The 23349-nt window shown below is 37.5% G+C and overlaps 1 protein-coding gene and 1 long non-coding RNA gene across 6 annotated transcripts in view; one reads left to right on the top strand and one right to left on the bottom strand.

Moving 5' to 3' along the window:
- Positions 1-23349, bottom strand: part of LOC111575976 (thyroid hormone receptor alpha) — a 283113-nt gene that overhangs the window by 55784 nt on the left and 203980 nt on the right. For 3 of the 5 annotated variants that reach the window (XM_023281440.3, XM_055004866.1, XM_055004867.1), the window contains one exon: positions 22277-22654. In XM_023281440.3, the coding sequence (XP_023137208.1) occupies positions 22277-22332 (56 nt within the window). In that variant the 5' untranslated portion in view covers positions 22333-22654. Of the gene's footprint in view, positions 1-8830; positions 8986-22276; positions 22655-23349 lie in introns of those variants that run through there. The other 2 variants (XM_023281441.3, XM_035953436.2) reach the window with 2 other exon arrangements.
- LOC129347468 (uncharacterized) lies at positions 8970-17971 on the top strand. Its single transcript, XR_008599585.1, has 2 exons — positions 8970-9106; positions 16718-17971. It is a non-coding gene; the product is annotated as an uncharacterized LOC129347468 (long non-coding RNA).

The raw sequence follows: 23349 nt of genomic DNA, 5'->3' as shown, positions 1-23349 counted from the left end.
TTTGGGGGGTTCAGAGGTCTGCCAAACACTTCACAGCCCAAACTGGATCAGCCGGATCACATATGGAGGTGGTCCGTCTCACACTCTGATCGTATCTGGGCCAGGTGTGAAAGCAGTCTGGTCTAGTCTGGCTGTTCGACAACTTGAAAAGGTCGCCTGCTTCTGTGTCTTCCTGCTATCTCAGATTGCCTGGCAATGGTTCACAGAGAAACGCTCCGTAGAACAGCATCTCTTGACCCAGGACACATTGTGTTTATTGACGAGTCTGTCAGCCTTTAAAAGGGGAATTAAATGACATATTTTGGAGCCTTAAACCTTCGTCTGTCAGCTTGTTAATACCAGATTTTCAGTCTCTGATTAGATGCCATTCTCCAGGTTATCTGTCCCAGCAGTAGACAGAGTTACAGCATACATTAATGGATCAAATAGCCAAGAGATAATGTAATGCATCAGCGCAATTCAGACAGCGCCATATAAGGCTCCTGGAGGATGCTACTTTCCTATATTTGTCTAAGCATTCTATCCCCCCTCAACAGCCAAACATCTGCTACTCAAATAAGGTAAAGAAATGAGAGCATGACTTACCGCCATACATTTTAATTTACAACAGACGAGCGGGCTAATGGAGCTCTGCGGAGCAAAGTTGAAGCCACAAAGTGCATGTCAAAGGAAAAGGGAGCTTTCGTTGCAACAAATGGTTGCCTCTTGGCGCTTGACAGAGCTCCCAAACTGGATCCAAGCGGCAGGAAAAAGGACTTTGTGGGAAATACAAGTAAGGCCCTGAAACCGCTCCAATTATAAGAGTACACATGGGAAAATCCCACAATAACAGAAAGGAAGGTAGAGGCTGGAGCATCACAACGCAAGAAAGCTTCACAACACGGATGTTACACCTGCAGCAACACTGACACATGTGAAAGGCATGTAGAGCACAGATGGGAACTGGCTGCCGGGAGGGGAATCATGAAAGCAGAGGAGGAGAGTGGCTGGTGGTGGCGGCGGTGGGGTGGGCATCTCTGAAAGGAGACGATGGGACGGAGTCAGTGAGTGCTCCTTGTCAACGCTGGATGTGTTTAGAATCCCAAGAGTCCCGGCTCGAGCTCTCAGACAGCCTCCAGCTCTCCTCCCACACCGCCGTCCTTTAACGCCAGCTCCAGGACTCCATTAGCGCCATAAATAAAGACGACGCGGGCCTCTGGGTTCCATCTGAGGTGTATTACAGCGCGCTCTTTATCATCTGCCTCCTCTGATGCACTTCCTGAACTTAATCCTCGTGTCTAATCAAGTGTTTTTTCTTTATTTGAGATGCCGGGTGTCCCAACTGCACGATATATAAAATATGTTTTGGACAGGCTTCTTTTCCTTTCTCCCCTACGAAGCCCCCAAAGTCCCCAACAACGAATAAATAAAGACATCCAGACAGAGGTTTTAAATCAAAGCTGCTGTCCTACACTATTCCAGCTCGTGCTGTTTTATTAGGTTTATTAGTGCATATCCATAGAAGAAAAAGATTTCCAAAATGGTTCTAAAGTCCCTTATACTGCTCCAAAACAATTAGTTTTAATATATTCTAGCTATAAGAGAGCTAGTTTATTTCCTTAAAACAATGGCATAATTGTGCATCCTTTGCATGTAAAACAGAAAAAACAACAATATGAAACAGAAAATCAACAAATCTGTGTACAGAGGGACCTCCACTTATGTTGGAGTTCCTACCTACTGATAGACTTAAATGGATTTTCGCCGTAAAGGCCTCTACACACTGTACGGACCAAAGATAACAATGGTGAGAGAATTGTGGCAATGTCTTTGGTCTTGGCTCTAAATCGGTGGTCCTACGTCGCACTGAGAGACAGGTTCAAGGACGGCCGTTGTCATGGTGACCAAAGACAAGCTGACATAAAATTCTGACTGTCAGAACTTTGGTTTGATCATCTCACGGTGTAACTGCTGCTGCTGCAACCTACGTCAACTAAACAACCAATGGAAATGCAGGATGAAATGACGGACTGATCAGCGCCACACTGGAGCTAAACCCAAATAGATGATTTGACAAAATGCATCATAATAAGTATGAGTGATTTGAACAAAGAAGACAGTCTAGTAGAGTTGTGGAAGCAGAAGCCTTTTTGACGTGTCCTCCAACTCGTACCACAACCAGACAAACAAAGACGAAGCATGGAAGGATATTTCCTTTTTTGGGATTTCTCTCCAAACACATAAATGTCAGCAGGCCGAGGGCTCCGTTCATGTTTGGCTAGTTTCCCTGTGATTGTAGGAGCTCTGTTCATGTTTGACTAGTTTCCCTGTGATTGTAGGAGCTCCGTTTGTGCTTCGGCTGTTTATTTCGGCACACGCTTATGTTTTATTTTTTCATTCACGTTGACTGACGTACATCGTAGGCTGAGATTCAGCTGCATTTTCATCGTACAATCTGCACAGAGCGAACTTCATGTCGTGCCCAAAGATTATTAGATTCATGTCATACAGTGTAGCAAGCTGGGAACTGATAAGATTGTTAAAATCGCACAGTGTAATTACGTGCATCACGATATCGATCAGCTCTTCGGAAAAGTCATGTTCTGAGCGTTTTATTAAATCTAATTTCACTTCCATGGAGACGGCTTTCCTTTTCTGCGAAGCTTCAGAAGAGTCTGACTTACGCTTGAGAGTCATAATGAAAGGCAAAAAGTTAGTAAATGTAGCACAATCCAAGGTAGCATACAACCGGAGAATGTAAACAAAGCCTTCTTATAACACCGCGTGACGACGTATTCATCCGCTCTGCTCATCAACTAGTTCCATGTAACCAGTTCTGACGTAACAACGAAACACCGTAGGTCAAGGGCCCCGTAAACTGAGGACGTCCTGTATTTCTTTTTTGTTTCTTTTACATTTATTTAAGTACAGCATAAGTTTGTGACACTCTTCCCTCATTATACACTTGGTTTGGCCCATTAATCAACAGCAAACCCGGTACCAAAGCCATGGGATTGGTCCTGTACTGTAGGCTCTAGGGTTCGCCAATGATTCCTTGCTCTAAATTTTTCAAGCTGAATCCCTTTCTGGTCCTCAGAGCTGATGTAACAGAGCGGAACTTAATGTGAAGCGTCTGAGAAAGGAGGGAAATATGCATGTTGCAAGCCTCATACAGCCCTGGAATTTAGCTATAGCAGTTCTGAAGGTGGGGGTAGTTTTCTGACTTTTTGTCACATTTCTGCATAAATTTTGCAGAGAGTTTAAAGCCTCAGGTTGTGTCTCCAGTCAATTTACATGTATTTTTACTCTAAAATATGCAGAACATCATGTTGATGCCCCTGAATGCATCATTTTCTTTCAATACCTGTCCAGGTAGCTCCATACCGCTATTTATTACATAAAAAATTGACTTGTCTGACAAAACACAGCTTGAGCAGATGTGACACATGTCAGACTGATACCTGAACCTCACCGTGATGTTTTTCAGGTGCCACTAAAGGGACATAAGTCTAAATTTTGGGAATCCGAATATTCGGATCTCAAAATAAATATTCGGACGACCGAATATTTGGATATTTGGGTCTAGCCCGAGAAATTTAAGGTTTAAAAAAAGTAAATAAAAATGTATTTTAATTATTATTTTACATATTTTTTTTTTATATTTAGTGAAATTACAGGTATTATCTATTAAAATCAAAGAAAAAAGTATTAATTTACATGTTGACTGCAAAAATACAAACAAAAAACCAGGTCACAACTGTACATAATATTTTCATTAAATGTCATTATCTTTACAAATAGTCATTTGTTCTTTCGCAGTGTGTGCCTGCATTTTTATTATTATTAAAAATAATAATAATAATAATAATAATAATAATCATATTTAAAATTTTATTGCATTTAATTTGTTAAAAATTCTTCTGTTACAGATATCTGCTGTTATTTTAAATTAATTAATCTTATTAAAAGTTAATTTTAGTTGATATATTACAGATGTTTTTATATCTAGTTAAATTACAGATGATATCTATTAAAATCACAGAAAAAAATAAGAATTTATCTGTTGACTGAAAAAAAAACAAAAAACAAAAAAACAAACAGGCCGCAACTGTACAGAATATTCACATTAAATGTTGTTGTTTTTTTTTTCAAATAGTCATTTGTTCTTTCACAGTGTGTCTGTATTATTATTATTATTATTATTATTATTATTATTATTATTATTATTATTATTATTATTAATATTATTATTAATATTATTATTATTATTATTATTATTATTATTATTATTATTATTATTATTATTATTATTATTATTAGTCATAGTAGTAGTAGAAGCAGTAGTAATAATAATAATAACAGTTTTCATTGCATTTAAATCTGTTTGAAAAAATCATTATTTACAGTATTTGCTATTATATTGAATCAATTAATTAATTTTATTAAAAGGTAATTTTACTAGTGATTTTGCAGATTTTCCATGTTTTGTTAAATTAAAAAAATTATTCAAATCACAGACAAAATTTATTAATTTACACGACGACTGCAAAAACATAAAAAAACAATAGGCCACAACTGTAAATAATATTCTCATTAAATGTTGGTATTTTTACAAATATTCATTTGTTCTTTCACAGTGTGCCTGTTGTATTTATTTATTTATTTATTTATGCATTAATTTATTTTATTTATTGTATTTTTATTTTACTTTTTTTTACAATTTTATTGTGTTTTAATTTGTTTTTAAAAAATCCTCAGTTACAGATATTTGCTGTTACTTTTAATCAATCGATCAATCAATCAATCAATTAATTAATTTTATTAAAAATGTATTTTGTCATTTTACCGATTTTCCATGTTTTGTGAAATTACAGTTAATCTCTATTAAAATCACATAAAAATATAAATTTACACATTGACTGCAAAAATACAAACAAAAGACAGCGTTTGCCTGTATTATTATTATTATCATTATTTTACAATTTTTCTGATTTTAAATTTTTAAAAAAAATCTTCTGTTACAGATATTTGCAGTTATTTAAAATGTGATTGAATTAAATTTCATTATTATTATTTATTTTTTTATTTTTTTTTTTTTTACAATTTTTAACAAAAAACCTGACATCAGATTTTCACATTTTTTCCCCACTTTTTTCGTTTTTTAACAATACAGAGCAGGAACACAATAATATTTCCCCCTTTAATACTGATTGTTTCTTTAAACTTTCATAAAAATATATTAAAAGAAATGCGATTTTCTGCTACAAGTTGTGCTTATTTATTATTTTCAAATATTAGGAAAACGTGTGGAGAGCATTTCTTGACTTTTCCTGCCAAACCATGAACTGTAGTCAGGCTACTCAGTGTGAGAACCTATTTTCCTGCCATTTCAGTGCTTTTTAATGGAGGGATTATCTGCAGAGTAACACTTTGCTTCCCTACAAACATTCAAAAGGTCTAATAAACATTACACTGTCTGTGTCGCTGTCTCTAAATGAGCCACGGGTCTGGTCTTTTCTCCATGTTTTTATATTTCACACCGGCAAACAGCGCTCACATAACACTATAATTGCCTGTTAAGTTCACCAGTTGCTATAATTGAGCTTAAATGCCAACGCGAGCTGTCTTTCACGTTACCTTGGCTTTAATTGTAGCGGCGTCTCGCTCTCACTTATGCTTCCCTTTGCCCTTTTCAGAATACGTCAGACAGATTAGCAGAGCATTAAATTAATCTCTTAAACAGCCCATTGAGTTAAAGCTTGATTTATCATGATTGCAGCAGTCGGAGCGTCTTATTAAAGCTCCAACTTATGGATATAATGTTCCAGTCGTGGTGGGAAGTGGGAGGAGGATGGAGGAGCTGTGGTATCACATTGCTCACCTGTGAAGAAACACCTCTTGACACCCGGCAAATGCGCATATTTCACAACGCAATAAGTTACCGAGACTGCCCTGAAAACGACAGTGGCTTCTCATTTACTTTGTGGGCAAACATGTCAGCGAAAGTGTCAGCAGACTGTGGAGACAGAGGAAAAAAAAGAGAGAATCTAAGCTGTCAGAGCAGCAAAAAAAAGATAAGGCGGGGTTTTCACTGACTGCCACTCAAAGGTAAATATCTCTCCGTCTGCCAACTGGCTTCCACATCAGTCCATAGCGCCGCTGCAGGCGACAGGCATCAGATTGTCAGCTATGTGACAGTTCAGTGTTCCAGTGCTGCAGCATGTCGGTGCAGATGGAAACAGCAGCAAACAGGATAACAACCGATACTCCTTTATTCAGCTTCGTGTCACTCAGATGACGACCTTTTCTGCATCTTTGACTTTTATCTGGAGCCGAGCAACGCAGCTGAATAATTTATCGTGACAAAATGTTTCACTTCAGTCGATACAGGTAATTGTTGATCATTTTAGGTGACCTATATTTAATAAAAACAGGCAGAATAAATATTTAAGTTGGGTATAACCACCTTACTTTGACTTAATGTGAACACAGACATGAAAAACACACTTAAATAAGCACAAAGAAATGATCTAAAGTGGGTTCAAAATGGCTAAAGTTAAAGGTATCGTATCCATAGGAGGCACCGTGTCTACCCTTCCCATTCATTCTCTATGTAAGCAGCCGTGCAATGCATTCTGGGAACTGTACGTCCAGAAACTGGGAGTTGAGCTTCCAGCCATAACTAGCCTCTGGAAATTCCTGAAAAAGTGTTGAACTAACCGCTGTCTATGGCTTATTTTTCAGATAAAAAGTTCTGACAAATATGTGTGGGTAAACTTTTTTTTTTTAATATCAGAGAAAGTTTCCAAAAATTGGTGCATTGATGCAGTTTGAAATCCAATAAACCCCAACGTCAAGTCCATCAGCATCCCACCGTTAAGTCTTTCTGCACCCCAACGCCAAGTCCGTCAGAACCCCAACGCCAAGTCCGTCAGAACCCCAACGCCAAGTCCGTCAGAACCCCAACGCCAAGTCCGTCAGAACGGCTCCCAAAAGTTGAGGCCTTCTGCACTGCAAAGACAAGTCCATCAGACCCCTAATATCATATCTGTCAGCAACCCAACATCAGGTCCGTCAGTACCCCAACATCAAGTCCTTACACACCGCAATATCAAGTCTATCAGCACCCCAGCATCAAGTCTGTCAGAACCCTAATGTCAATTCTGTCAGGAACCCAACATCAAGTCCATCAGCATCCCACCATTAATTCCTTTTGCACCCCAACATCAAGTCCATCAGCGGCCCAAAAGTTAAGACCTTCTGCATCCCAACGTCAAATCCGTCAGTACTCCAACACTGAGTCCTTCTGCACACCAATGTCCAGTCAGTCTGCACCCCAATGCTGACTACTTCCACACCTCAGTATCAAGTCCATCAGCACCCCAATATCAATTCTGTCACCACCCCAACATCAAGGTTGTCAGTATCCCAACATTGAGTCCTTCTGCATTCCAAAATCCAATCCTTCCTCACCCCAACATTGTGTCCATCCTCACCCCAAAGTCCATTTAAAATGGAGGACAAATACATAAACTAGATGACAAAACAAGAACAGAATGAGTAAACTTAGATACATTAGTATTAGCTGAACAGACGATGTTTACCCACAGCACCCCAATGTCAGGTCAGTACCGAAACGTCAAGTCCGTCAGCACGCCAAAGTCAAATCTGTTAGCATCCCAGTGTTCGGTCGGTCACACCCCAGCATCGAGTCTGTCAGCCCTCGGAGCAGAAATGCATTGTGTACGTTGATATGAAGGCACTTTTTTGACCGCAAAGCCCGACAGTGGCAATGACGAACTTGCATGGAATCCTGCGATGGTGAGTAGCACATCGTGGTATTTAGTGATATAATCGACTGCTTATGAAACGAGTACGGCGCAGGCTTGAGGCTTGTTCATTCAACAAATTTCATAATGTTCCTTCATTGTGGTTTATGTGGTTTAAGTATGTCAGTGATTAATATCACTCTTGTTTTATCTCCCATGCCTCCTAACGACAGGTAATAATCAACCAGCCACATGCTGACCTTTGTTTTCCCTCATGTGAGCGCTGCAGCCTTCTGTTTACAAGCACACACCGAATACATGATGGCACAACAGCCGGAGAAACTGGCACAGCGCTGCCACAGTTATGAAATGATAATGCAACTCTCCACTCTCCGGCTTTATTAAGATCTGAACAATCCCAAAATAGCACTCATGAAAATATTAGCGCCCTTGCAGTTGAGTAAAAAGAAAAAGGCTTAGCACTCCTGGCGGAGCTTTAGAAGTGAGTTTCAAAGACAAGCACCACAAAAACCGACAAAATAAAGACATAACAAGCTTCCAAATCTGGTTAGAGAATGCTTCATCTTCAACAGCAATCAATTTTTTTTGTCTAATATGACAGACACGCTAAAAAAGCAGTCCGGTGAATGTATGACCACTAAGCACATACAAGCACTCGTGTTCATGGCTAAAAAAACATCATGCATAATTGAATATTTTTTGATGGAATGTGAGTTTTTTGCAGGTTGAGACATGACGCTGTGTGCAGCACAGGCATACCACTGAGTACTTCTCTATCCCCCAGCTCTCTCACACTCTGACGGGGGATACAGATTGCAACATACCTCCAAGTATGCAAAGTCCCGCACAGAGTGCCTGAGCAACCCGAGCTAACCTCCCACAAACATGCACACACTGTACTTTCCCTGCAGCACACGCAGTACAGCACTCCGGCCGGCGGACGCTCAAAGAGACGACGACCAAACCGATTCCCGAAGCCGTGCACACGTGCTGCACGAGTCCAAGACAGACAGAAGGAACAAACAGCTGGAGCCAGAAAAGATGACACAAACCAAACTTACAGCGCTGACCTGATGACGCAGTGGGACTGTAAGATATGCATGGCAGGTGAACAGCTCTCTGCCTGTCTGTTTCACCCTGATGTCTCCAGCTCTTGTGCTATGTTTATCCTGCTGACCCACTCAAATACACCCTGCCTCTCCCTCCCTCTTCCTCCGATCTGTGGGACTTTCTTGCTGCGCCGCTCTAGTACCACCCAGCCAACCCCCGGAATGCTGGAACGCTGCCAGATCCTCCACTCACGACTCCTGACAGTGACTGTGCAGCGCCTCGAACAGGTATTGCTGGTCTGTCAGGTAACCGAGACGAGACTATCTTAAGGTGGCGCAGGTTTCATCAAGGCTCGAGCAGAAAAAAAGATGTTGAGAAGCACTTGCAAAAACATGAGCTCAACATCCTGAGAGTATTTTGCACACAGAGCTGGCACAGTTAAAGGACACGGCTTTGGTTATTCTATACTTTTCTCAATAAAACCCCCCCAAAAAAGATCAAAACCAACCATCTCTAAATATACAGAATAATTTCCTGCTCCGTCAGCCCCAAACTCACTGCCTCCTGCTGAAGACGTAAAAATTTTAAAAACGGGTTGCGAATAAATTCAAACTTTTAAAAGGGGGCTCAGTTGACCAGTAAAACATGTGGCTGCTGTATTTTTAAATGCATTTGGTAAAGAGTATTTTTAGTTGAGGATTATTGCACAACTCGGGCTCTATGGGATGCGTGTTCGTGGGAATGAAGAAACATGTCACATGTTGGCGTGACTCACTGATGTCTAGTTGGATCGAGTCGAGTCAGCAGAACTGACGTTATGCATGTCCCTAACGAGAATAAATGTTATGTTTAGGAACCTACAATATCATACATTATATAAATGCACCCAATTAAGATCCTGTAATATGATTTATTATATCAGCTTTCCTGACAAACTTATGCATTTAGGTTGACACTCTACAATATTATGAATACAAATTTACCTGACTAATTACATATTCATTCTTCATTAAAATGAAGACCCTACAGTGTTGTTTATTATACAACTTTATGTGACAATTATGTAAAATATAAATTGATCTGATACTCAAAGACTAAGGTTAAAACTCTATGATATTATATAATGTAAACATTTAAATATTAAGTTTAGGACACTACAATAATAAATACAATACAAATTTACCCAAGTTTAAATATTAAGGTCAAAACCCTGTAATATTAAACAAAATAAAAATGTATCTCACAAAATTAAATATTAGGTTTAAAAACCTACAATATTGTCATAATAAAAAAATATTTATACATTTAAATATCATGGTTCAGACTATGAGAATATATACATAATAAAGAAATATTATATAACTAATTTAAATATTAAAGTTAGAACCCTATAACATTGTTTATTATATAAATTTACATGACTAATTTAAATATTAGATTTAAGAACCAACAATATTTTCATAACAAAACATTAAGTATTAAAACATTACGGTTAAAATTCCACAATATTATTTATTGTACACATTTAATATACTAACTGAAATATTAAGTTTAAGACCCTACAATAATAAATACACTGCAAATGTACCTAATATGTTTAAATATTATGGCAAAACTCTACAATATTATATAAAAAATTATTTGACTAATTTACATATAAAGTTAAGACCCTACAATATTGTTTGTTATATAAATTTATGTAACTAAATTAAATATTAGGTTTAGCAAATGACAATATTTTCATTATATAAATTAATCTGACAAATTCGAAGAGTAAGGTTAAAACTCTACAATATTATATGATGTACACATTTATTATAACGCAAAACAATCACAAAATGATGCAAAACAACGGTAAATATATGAAAAACTAACAAAGATAAGATAAGATAAGGACAGCAAAGATGAGACAAAGATAAATGAGTTGGGCTCAGATGGAAGGAATAAATCGTGTTTGGTGAGAACCTGACCAGAACCGCCACAGTGAATGTATAGTCCTGACAGTGAACAACACAACCACAGATAAATGCAAAACAACCACAAAATGATGCACAACCACAAAATGATGCAAACCAACCTTAAACATATGAAAAACTAATATAAAGACAACAAAGATGAGATGAAGAAAAATTAGTTGGGCTCAGATGGAAGGAATAAATTGTGTTTGGTGAGAACCTGACCAGTGAATGCATAGTCCTGACAGTGAACAACACAACCACAGACAAATGCAGAACCACCACAAAATGATGCAAAAACAACCGTAAACATGAAAAAAAAACTCCTACAACATTATATACAACATGAATTTATTTGATTATTTTTACTGTCATACTATTTTTTTTTCAACAGTTCAGCTCAGGCATGTTACAACACAAGACCTCACCACATCTTGTTCATTATTTACATGCAGCAAACCCCTAATGGATAAGCAATGAACTAAGAAGCACCTGCTTTGAAGCTCATGCCCCCTAGACAGACACAACAATTGATAGACCCTCAGAATAGTGCAGAGAATTATATCCATAACGGCGTGTGAATGAGGGCCCCTGTCCTATGTTTAGAGAGCTACAGTGGCCTATTGTTGTGCCCACATGCTGCAGGCCTACAGCTGGGTCCGTGTTGTCCTATACATCCAGCGCTAATGGACACTTTGTTCCCTCGTGTGTCCCGCCACTGTCTAAATTACAGGCTTAGCCAGAAGGGGATATAGAATGCCACCGAGTAAAACAAGACAACTCCCTCTGTCCAAATACACAACCATACAGTAAACCCACACACAACCAATAATAAACACCGAGGCTAAACGCTCACATATACGCAGCTTTCATACATCCTGTGCTAAGGCTGACTGCTAAATATAGCGTGTATTTAGCGGCATTTAGCTCATCCGTGTGCATCTGGCGTATACTTTACATGTATGCATCCATTCCGCAGTTTCCTAAGGTGACCTCGAAACCACATATGTGCATTTTTCTGAGTGTTTCATCACCAAACAACCTGAAAATCCACATTATTCACTGTCAGAACCTCCAGCTTAATGTATACAAATTCATGATTGCTAATGCAAATGCTATGCAAATACACTACAACCGCTTTCTTTAAAGCTTATTCAGTCCCATTTCAGCTATGGCACTTTGCCTTTAAATCCACACTGACATGCATGTCAAAACACTGCTCTGTACATGAACAAATGTGTGCATGTTTGCGAACATTTCACTGAAAAATATTCTACAAGTAGCATTTATTTTTTTAGAAAAAAACTCAGTAAATAGATGCAAATTCAAGTCCATTTCAGCAGTGTGCAATTGCAAATAAAATAAAGTGTAAATAAAATAAAATTGCATTCTTTTAACCCTCCTGTTGTCCTCATTTACGGGCACCAAAAAATATTGTTTCCTCAAATTTCTGAACTTTGTACAACCTTCAGGAAGAAAATTCCAATAATTCCTTAAAAGTTTCCCTTAAAAGTTTTATTTGAAAAAAACCCCAATTTTTTCAAGAAAATTCTTGTAAATATTTTCAAAAAATGAGTAAAAATCTTCCAGAAAAAATCCTAAAATATCTAAAGTGATTACATATATATCAGTAAAACTTATACTATTTTATTTAAGAACATTCATAAAAAAAATCAACCAAAATCCAACGAATTTCACTGGATTTTGGTTGATTTTCTTTGTGAATGTTCTTAAGAAACATTTTTAACATTTCTTTTTTCCACCAAAAAATGTTCAAAGATTTCCAAAAAATATTGAAAATGTGGACATCAGAAGTTTCACTGTGAAAATAGGTATTTTTTCCACATTTTCAAACTTTAAAACAGGTCAATTTTGACCCGCAGGACGACGCGAGGGTTAACTGTGTGCAGTAGTTGATCTAAAGCTGCAGGATGTTTTTCCACTTTTTCATCGTCTCAGATCACGTTGCGCTGATGAACTGGAAGTTTTTCCAGCCTGACGGTAATTCACGCTGAAAACGGATCGCCACCGGCTCTGCCTGTTTAAAGGAGTTTACACAAAGAACACAATGTTCCGGATGTACGCGGCCACGTGGCGTCATTTAAAGTCCTTACATAAGGGCTCAAACGTACCACCACCACATATGACTGAGTATGTAAATGCAGCATTAATGCAGGGCAGAAATCAGCTGCGCTTTCAAGCAATTTTCTGTAAGATGTGACAGCTGTTAAAAGCACCTTGCAGATTCCTGCAGGGCGACGGAACCGCGGCCGATAATTGAGGAAACTGACGGCGTTTCAGTCAATTAGTCCAGTCGGCGCAGGTGCACGGCGGCCGAGTCGCCCACCTGGCTGCAGACGGCTGCTTTCCTCTCACGCCGGCGGTAATTGTGAGACGAACTTTGATTCGAGAGCCTTTAAGTGGGCTGGGTTGCCGTGGCAACGAAGGCTGCAGCCATCTAGGTGAGGTCAGGAGATCAAACGCATAAAACTCCTTGCCGAGTGTCCTCCAGGAACGGTTTCATCTCGGAAAATGTAAGCATCAGGAAGAACTTTGGGCATAGATGATGGAAAATAATGAGAACACAACCCTGACATGGTTAAGTCATCTGATTTTACGACACATTTGAGCTTTTGGTGTATCTTTTTCTTTAAACATCACCAGAAAAACACCATTTATCAGACAGAATCCTCAGATTTCCCACTTTTCTACAGTCCTTGAACTGCTCATGAGACACATGCAGCGTCAAATTGGATAAATCATCAAAACCGCTCTACTCCATGTGTTCTATTTTGAAAACTTACCCCAAAATAAACAGTTTTCTGCAGATCTCACACAAAACAAACTAAATCTACAGTCAGCTAGGTGAAGTCAAAAGATCAAATGCATAAAACTCCTTGCCGAGTGTCCTTTGGAGAAGGTTTCATCTCGAAAAATGTAAACATCAGGAGGAACTTTTGGTATATATAACGGAATATAATGAGAAATACAACAAAAACTCAAAGACATTGTTAATTCATCAGATTATTGTATGGCATGCTACTGTTTAAAAAAAAACAAAAAACACCAGAAATGACACAATTTTTCAGACAGAATCATCACATTTCCCACATTCCTACAGTCCCTGAACTGCTAATGTGACAAGTGCAGCTTAAAATTGTGCTAAATCATCAAAACTGCTCTATTCCATGTGTTCTATTTTTAAAAATTACCCCAAAATAAATAGTTTTCTGCAGATCTCACACAAATCAAACAGAATCTGCAGCCATCTAGGTGAAGTCAAAAGATCAAATGCATAAAACTTCTTGCCAAGTGTCCTTTGGGGAAGGTTTCATCTCGGAAAATGTAAACATCAGGAAGAACTTTAGGCATAGATGATGGAAAATAATGAGAAATACAATAACAACTCAAAGACATGGTTAATTCATCAGATTACTGTATGGCATGCTACTGTTTTTTTTTTTTTTTAAATCACCAGAATTGACACCATTTATCAGACAGAATACTCAGATTTCTCACTTCCCTACAGTTCTTGAACCCCAAAGTAAACTGTTTTCTGCAGATCTCGCACAAAACAAACAGAATCTGCGCTCCTTGGCTCCAACCAACAGATGACAAAAATATCAGGGACTTTTCAGCTTAACTGCAGGCTGTGTTTACTGAGAGCAGAGAAAAGACAAATAACGGAGAGTCATGGCAAATAAAACATATTTGAGCAAGAAAATGAGTGCAGTATGGCTCAGAAATGGTAAACAGAGCAACAAGTTGTTGGCGATACATTCAGCACGGTGACACATCTTGTTGCAGGAGTGTATAAAGAGCCTAGTTAGTAGAGGTTGTAAAATATAAACAGTTAGATATCTAAAACCTTTTTGATCTTCTAGTATTAGTAACACCTGGGGCACTGGGAAAGTTTTATAAATACTGATTCCAAGTTTTAAATTTTATTTTTTACATTTTTTTTTAACATTTTTTTTGTACAGGTTTTCCTGGGTTAACATCAAATAAAATGTTACAGTGTGTTGAAATAAATGAGCAAAGTGTTCAGACATTTTCCTCACTGCTTTTTCTGACACATTCACAATTAACGTTTTTTTTGCTGCTGCTCGCGTTACAAAAATGTGTATTTTCACCATGACAGGTTTCTCGCAGCATTAACGGTGTTAGTTGTGACATTTTCTCAGCCATTCTCTGTTGCCTCCGGTCTACATACGGCATTTATTTAATTAAATCCAGATCAGAAATGTGTCACGGTGACAACTAGTCGACTAGGAGAGTGTTTGGATCGGGGGCAGCCCTTCCACTGAAGACGGCGCCTTCACGCTTTGACAGAAATCTCCCACAAACAAAAGTAATATGTGGTAAAAAGCCACAGCAATAAGAAAGGCTTTAAGGTGGAATGACAGGCATGGATGTGTGGAAATGTTTTACCTCCTGGTATCGCTGTGATCGTGTTTAAATGAAAGATGGAGCACTGATATTCCTCCAGGTGTGACCCGACTGAAGCTATTTACAGTCGAGGACGACACCTCATATGAATATGAAATTCAAATGAGCGCTGAAAAAACATTTCATTGAGAAGCTGTGATTTTCTCTGACGCACAGACGGTAGGAAACAGCTGATAGGCCAAAAATCCTGGAAAACAACCATCCTGTAAAAATAGACGGTCATTTTCTTTTTTTTAAAATACATTTTCAGGTCTTAATTCTACATCAGATAATGTGTATGTTTGTCTATCAGAGTAAATACAATGAAATTATTTTGAAATAATACATAGAATAATAATACCAACTGTATTTTGACTGATTACCAATGCTTATAGTTATTAAACACATTAATTCAACATTTTTGTTAAGTAAATTTCTATATTTATACAAAAACTCTCTCATTGAACAAACAAATTTATGTAAAATTGCAGAACCAATCCTTCTATTTCTGTTAATTCTCACTAACTGTATTTATTTTAGAAATATATTTATAGTATTAAACTTAAATTAATCTATTAAATAAAAAATGTATTTGTGAAATAATAATTTGTAAATGATTTTAACAAAAAATAAAAACTGTTTTCTTTCAAAAATGAAATACTTTAACTTTACCCAACCTTTTATGTCAAAAAAAAATAATAAAATTTTTAAAAAGGAAACTTTTTTGGCTGTTCCCTGTAAATTGTCATTAATTAACTTTGAATTTAAAAGTTTCACCCAATCAATAACACATAATGACATAATGTTACATTTGCCAAAGTATTTGAACAAGTTTTAGATATTAAAAAAAATCCAGTTTTCTTTATAAAATAATTCTGTTTTTTTTTTTCTTCAAAGGTGTCATTAATTATACGAAGTAGTAGACATATATTTACAGTATTGAAACTGGGAATTAACTGTTCCCTTTAATAAAATTTAAAAAAGAAATATTTGTAAAATTGCAATGAACTTCTAAATGTAATTTAGGAATTTTTCAAGGCAAAATTTTTAATTTTCTTAAAAAAACTATGTTTTTTTAAAAATTGTCACTAATTATATGAAATAGTAGAAATATATTTACAGTATCAAATTTGGAATTAACAGATTCTTTTAATAAATAAAAAAAAATTGTGAAATATTTGCAAATGTAATTTAGGTGTGTTTTGATGGCAAAAAATGTATTTTCTATAAAACATTTAAAGTCTAATTCATAATAATAACAATAATAATAATAATAGGTCATAATGGTCACAAATTTTATGAGGTAGTAGAAATATATTTACAGTATTAAACACTTTCCTCTAATAAATAAAAAGGAAATTTAATTTAATTAAATTTTAAAATGTTAAATCTTAAAATAAAAGCAGAAATCCTGGTTATTCACACTTACTAGTTTTTGTCTACTGTTGCTGACATCGCTGTGTATTTTTGTAAGTCTACTGATATTTTCATGTATTTCTTCTGTTCTCGGTGAAGATAAGAGCGTTGGACAAAGCCAGGCCTCTTGCAGCTCATGAACAAAGTTTCTTGGAAACAACAAACCGCTGTTAGTGCAACACAGTGCAAGCAGTCTTTCATCAGCTGTGGTGATATGACAGAGGAGTGATGCAAGTAGAAAACCAGCATGACGTAAAGCGTGCAGCGTTTCTGCATGTTAATGTGCCATCAAGTCAAATTATGAGCCACGGTGGAACTCACACAGCAGCACTGATAGATAACTGCTGACCTGAATGCAGAGGAAGAAGAGCTGAGCACATACGAGTCCATAGGTACGGACTGTTCTGTTCTCCGTCTGCTGCTGGTAACCGCTGGCAACCATAGCATCACTTCAAAGAGCCTGGACCAGTTCACAACAACAGGAGCAGGGAGGGGTGGAGGGTTAATAAAAGCTACTGTTACACTCTGAGTCGCAGAAACACTCAGCGGCTTTAAGTCTTTGAAAGAAACGGGAGAACATCACTCCACTGGCTTCCTGTCTATTTTAGAATAGTTTTAAAGATTTTATTGTTTGTTTTTAAGGTGTTAAATGGGTCGGCACCTTCTTATCTATCCGAGCTTTTACAAGGCAGCAACACAACTTGCTGTTCTAAAGAATGTGTATTTCTTTGCATGGAAACGGAGAAAGATGAAGCCCAAGGATCCATCACAGTCGGTGTGTTGTCCAGGAAGGTCCAAAGCGCTGGTCATGTTCAGACCCACAGTCCTGCCATAGTCCTCCAAGGGAATAGTGTCATGGACAATACTGACACCTTTCCTCAGGCAGTTTGCTGGTGTTTGGCTTTGAATATTCCTTGCATTTAGATTACCCGAAAAGGATGGAAACACGCTGAACTTCATGCTAGCAGTCATGCTAGGATAGGTAACAAGACCTCTCCAAAACTGCTAAAGACCACTCTGCTGGGTTCGACCTATAAGGACTGATCGGTAACCAATGCAAACAACACTCAATAGGAGGACTGTTCAGTGCTTTTCATGCTGAGCCTCTTTTGTGTTAATTGTTCATTCACAAATTTGTGTGGTTTTGAAGGAGTAATGTTTGAAATATATCACAACTGCATGAGGTCCAGTTCTTTTTAGGAAATTAGTACTACTTGAAATGTTTTGGTCCAACACTACCTACAAGCCATATGTATGTTAAAGCAGATGATTTATGCCCTAAATGAGAATTTGAGATCTTTTCTGAGAGTATGACTTAATTTTCATTTGAAAATAAAAGCTGCAGCTGTTGTAGTGTTGTCTTGACATTCTTTTGGGTTATTGTAGATTGTTATAGATACATAACTAGAAGTGGAAACTGAAATTCTTTGTAGGTTTCACTAAAGAAAATTAAATGATTATAACTCATGTATTTTAAGTTACATAAACTTAAATATGGTAAGCTAGTTGCGCTACTAAATCTAAGTCTAGCTCACTTACATAAACAAGTTGTTTTAAATATTGCTCACTCACAAAAAATAAGTTCTTGTCACTCAACCATCTTAGGTTCACCTTACTAAGTTTTTTTGAGGGAACAAGTTTACATAATTATTTTAAGTAAAGCCATTTAATTAGATTTTACAGTGTTCAGATTAGAACCGCTCCATCTCTTGATATCGTCAACCTCCTGCTGAAGACACTCATGTACTCTCTGAGTGCTGACACCTTGATATGTGGCATTGTTCACCTTGCTCTGTATATTTCTTTACAGATTCTGTCATATTTTCTATTTCTGATCTGTAAAGCACCTTGGTTGTTTGTTAAGATGTCTATCTAATAAAGTTGATTTGACTTTTAATTATCCCCGACGTGCAGCGGCGAGGTTCAAGTGTTTGAATTCACGCCGGAGGAAGTGAAAGGTGTGGTGCACCCGCGACCATGGCAACTGTCCCCCTAGCAGCAGAGCTGCTAATCTCCTGACAGGTGTCCATGTTAGCCCAGGAATCTGTGGAGGCTTCACACGGTGGAGGGGAATGCGATGCTGCTTTATGGACAACCGGCCAGCCAGGGCCTCCACATGGCAATAAACCCGCTTTCTTATTATTATCAGCCTCATCGTGGTGTAAATGACGTTTAACCGGGGATGAGAGGGAGAAAGTTCAGGAGTTAAATCTGATCTGATGTTAATGTGGTGACTTCACATGCTCCTCTTATCCTCAGAGTGGGAAATACCACATGTCATAAATACAAGTGGTTCTGTTCTCAAAGCATGCGTGGATATGATACAGTAGAGTAAACCAGGATAAGATGCCCTTCAAAACCTACAATTACAAGTCATACATTTTTATTTCAGGTCTTTTCTTAGTTGATAGGGACCCTGCTAATCTTTAAATAGTATTGAAATCATTTTACTGGTCTGAGGAAATCAAAGGAAGTGGTTCTGTGGTCAGATGATGTAATATTCTGACAGAACAAAATAAGCCTCTGTGGTTTCTTACAGTAACATATATATACAAACTTGTCTTTACTGCTAACATGAGATTTATGTGGAGGATTAGCCATTAATTTGAACAAAAAATAACAAATACCTTTATTGCAATGTGTGAAAATGTCAGAGTAGGACTTTTCAGGAAAGACACTCAATGGGAAAAAAAAGGTAAATAAAAAAATCTGTATTTCTATGTTTTTAGTAGTGAAAGTATGTCTTATTTAGGTGCACCTGTGGAATCAGTTGAAACTCTTTGTACAGACTCTTCAAGACTTTGGGGATGAGACCTACTTTTAAGAGTTCTGGGAACAAGTAGGTGTTGAACAATGTCAGACTGACCCAGAACCTGCAGCCAAAAGCAAGAAACTAAAGTCTGGATGGACACAGTGTGACATTTAAACTAGGTGAGTATTCTGAGCCAAACCAGGACACTTCTGATATCATCATGTTATACAGTTTAAAGCTCAACCATTAAAAAAAGCAAACTTCAGCAACCAGCCATTCGAGGTCACACAAACAAACTTATTAAACTGCATATAAGCGCTTATATATTCTTGTGATTTCTGTTGAGTGACCAAAAAAACGAAGATAATTTGGCCAGCGGTGGTTTAATCAGACGTTATGTCAGCTCCTATAAAAACTGTCTGACTCTGAAACTGGATCTGATCAAACTTTCATGATCTTCCTGCTTTCTGAAGCCACACAGCAAAACTTATAATTACACCATCAAACAGCCTTGTGAAATCCCTCCGAGAGACAACTTTTCTTTTTCCAGATAAATCAACTATAATCAATGAACTGTTTAATTCAAAGCAAATAATACCCTCCCCCAGATGATCATAGTAGTTTGTAAATTAGGAACTTCTCAGCAGCCTTTTCCTTTAGGCCTCAATCCACAGAGAGGGCCTCCTTTCTGTAGTCCTCTGAGAAAGGCTCCATTCCACTAATATTATGTTTTCATTAATGAGAAGTGGCTTAAACAGTGCCGTGTTTGTTTGTGTTCGGGCCAGCCAGAGTCGCTCTGCTTCTCAAGAACCGGAGTAAGAGCAGGAACGTCGGGGTCAGGAGCAGCTATAAGCTATAAGTTCTCCAAAAACAATTCAGACAAGGGGAAGAGGGAGAGTGGAGTGGCAGGGGTAGAAAAAAAGAGAACGCTATGTTGTTTAGCTTGTCTGGAAAATATGTTCCAGAGACGTAAAAACAGACAGCAGCATGAGAGAGATTTTTAGACGATAAAGGACAGACTGGAACACCCTTTTGGATGTCCTCAGAGAACCTCCTTCATATAGGACACAGTGACAGAACCGAGCCTGCTTCGTTTCAGGGGAAAGTTTACATCTGGAAGGACAACGGAAAGGAGGTCATGACTAAAAAGGAGGCATGTGACTGTCTGGAGAGTTTAATGCAAAGTTTTGAAATATCCCCAGAAAATAATAGAAAACGTGAACTAGGTTTGCGTCCATTAACTGCTTTGGAGCTGCTAAACTAGTCTGCTAGTCTGTCATGTGAAGATGCAGGTATAGACTATGAAAGCTGCAATGAAAACAGTAGAAGAAGATGGAAACAAAACCAGTTGTTAAGCTAATAATGTCATGCTATATTAGCCTGTTGTAGAAGTAGCTAACTAGTTGACTTTACATTAAGTTTTTAATGTTGTGCTATATTAACTTGTTCTACCACTTACCAACAAGCTGACTTTATGTTAAGCTAACAATGTTATGCTATATTAGCCTGTTATAGAAGTAGCTAACTCGCTGACTTTACATTAAACTATTGATGTTGTGCTAGATTAGCTTGTTGTACCACTAGCCAAAAAACTGACTTTATGTTACACTAACAACGTTATGCTATGTTAACTTGTTGTAGAAGTAGCTAACTAGTTGATTTTAGATTAAGCTAATAATGTTATGCTACATTAACGTGTTCTACCACTAGCCATCAAGCTGACTTTATGTTAAGATAAAAATGTTGCACTATAATAGTTTGCTGTAGCATTAGCTACCTATCTGACTTTATGTTAAGCTAACAATGTTGAGCTATAGTAGCTTGTTGTAGCATTAGTTATCTATCTGACATTATGTTAAACTAACAAGCACTAGCCAACAAGCTGACTTTATGTTCAGGTTATAATTGGTTTGGGTAAAAATTATCTGTAATTTCACAAAAACGGAAAATCTGTAACTATCAGGTTAAAAAAACAATTACTATTTTTTAACTTTTAATACATTTATACTTTTTAAAATTCAAGCTTCAATAACTGCAAACTAATTATATTGTTGCTGATTTAAATGCAGTTAAAGCAAATTTTGTAAAGGAAGGAATTACCATTTATAAAAATATAAATTTTTGAGATGGACGTTAATTGCAGTTCCGGCTTGTTTCCTTTAAGGTCAACATCTGTGATTTTCCTAGATATTAACAGTGAATTGTTAAAAAAAAAAAAAAAATACTACTAAAAACTGTTAAAAACTTTTTACAGTATGTTCGAGGAAAAAGACAACAAAAGCAGCACAAATGGCTATTCGCTAATGTGAGTTAAATGTTCGGTACATTAAAAACTATTTTTAGAAGCTGTTTCCATCTCCCATGAAGCAAATTAACTCTTGAAAATGCCAAAAACCAACTCAAGAACCTCAAAACATTTTAGAAAAACTGGGGAATTTTTCCATTTCCTTAAAATTTTTCTGATGTGTATAAATACATTATGAAAACGTGACTACAAAGGATCATAAACTACTTTCCTGGATCCCTGGATTTCTTGTGGATGTTACTTGGACAAATACTACCTATATAAACTGTAAACACTTACTGCAGAAAAAGCACAACCCCTCATGTCAAACAGAATCCTTGCTAGACTGCATGAACTGCTCACGAACAGTTTGATGAACCCAACAAAGGCGCCAGGTATTGACCTGGACTACAAACTACGAACATACCAACCCAATTGGGCGTCACTCCACCCTGCAACCCACAATACCCAATGTTGGCATCCAAGGATCATAAACTACTTTGAACCACCTTACCTACAAACTGAGATAAAGTTTTGAATAAGGCGCTGTAGAAGCACTGCAATGCTAATCTATAATAACAGACAACAACATTCAAAAGACGTCAATAAAAGTCCAACTCACTGTTTCTCTTCTCCCTCTGATGGGTTAGAGTCCTGCTCCTTGGGCATGTGTTCCATTCACCTTAATTCCATCCAGCAGCCAATCATGAGAGACTGAGGCAAGCCCCACCCTCGGATGCACACTTGTCATTCGCCGGTCGGGAGGCGTCAGTCAGTTAAACATGACAGGGTCCCGTCCCTGGGGTCCTGGGAGGGGGGCGGAGGGCGTCTCCCAAAGGAGTGACCCCTCCTGAGGTTGCTAGTGTTGGAGGTTCGGTGTGAAGCTGCAAGATATGGAGGTCGTTGGATGCTCCAAAGAGGTGAAAATTGGCTGCCCCGGGGCCAGGGCTGGAGGTGGAGGTCGGTTCTCAGGGATACGGAGGGAGGAGTGGGATCCAGTCTGGAAAAAAATCAAGGATACAGTCAGATTATAGGTCCTCTACAGACCTATAAAACCACATTTAAAGTAAAAAGACACTAAAACTTCCAGTTAGTTGTTCATATTTGTTGAGTTCCAACTAAACATATTTAGTTTTGGACTGTTGGACAGATAACACAAGACAACTTAAGAAAACACCCTGGCATTTTATAAACCAAAAAACTAATTCATGACAGCAATTAACTATTATTTTCAATGTTAATTAGTTGGCTGATTACTTTCTCAATATGCTGAATAGTCACTAGGTTTGTAAATTATCTCCAAATTGAAAAGTACCTTCCATGTTTTGTCTGACCAATGGTAAAAAAGAGACAAGAAGACCAAAGTAGACAAAAAATATTGACATTTGACAAGTTGCAATCAGAGAGTTCACATTTTTGTTTCACATAACAAAAATTCACTGACATTTCGGCTGAACTGCAGGTAGTGTTTACACAAAACACACAGGAGACAAATTAGAGAGATTAAAAGCAAAATAAAACATATTTGTGCAAAACAAATAATGCAGCTAGGCTCAGAAAGGGTATATGGTGGGGCAAATTGACAGCAAATAGTTCAAAGATACAATCAGCATAGTGAAACTCGGAACTATAATTCTCTGTAAATGCACTTCTACAGGATGCTACCAAATCTGAATTGTGGAGATTTAAAGTCCT

The sequence above is a fragment of the Amphiprion ocellaris genome, chromosome 18 (genome assembly GCF_022539595.1).
Source record: "Amphiprion ocellaris isolate individual 3 ecotype Okinawa chromosome 18, ASM2253959v1, whole genome shotgun sequence".
NCBI lineage: Eukaryota > Metazoa > Chordata > Actinopteri > Pomacentridae > Amphiprion > Amphiprion ocellaris.
The sequence above is the reverse complement of the archived record's forward strand: the minus strand, read 5'-3'. Positions and strand labels throughout refer to the sequence as shown.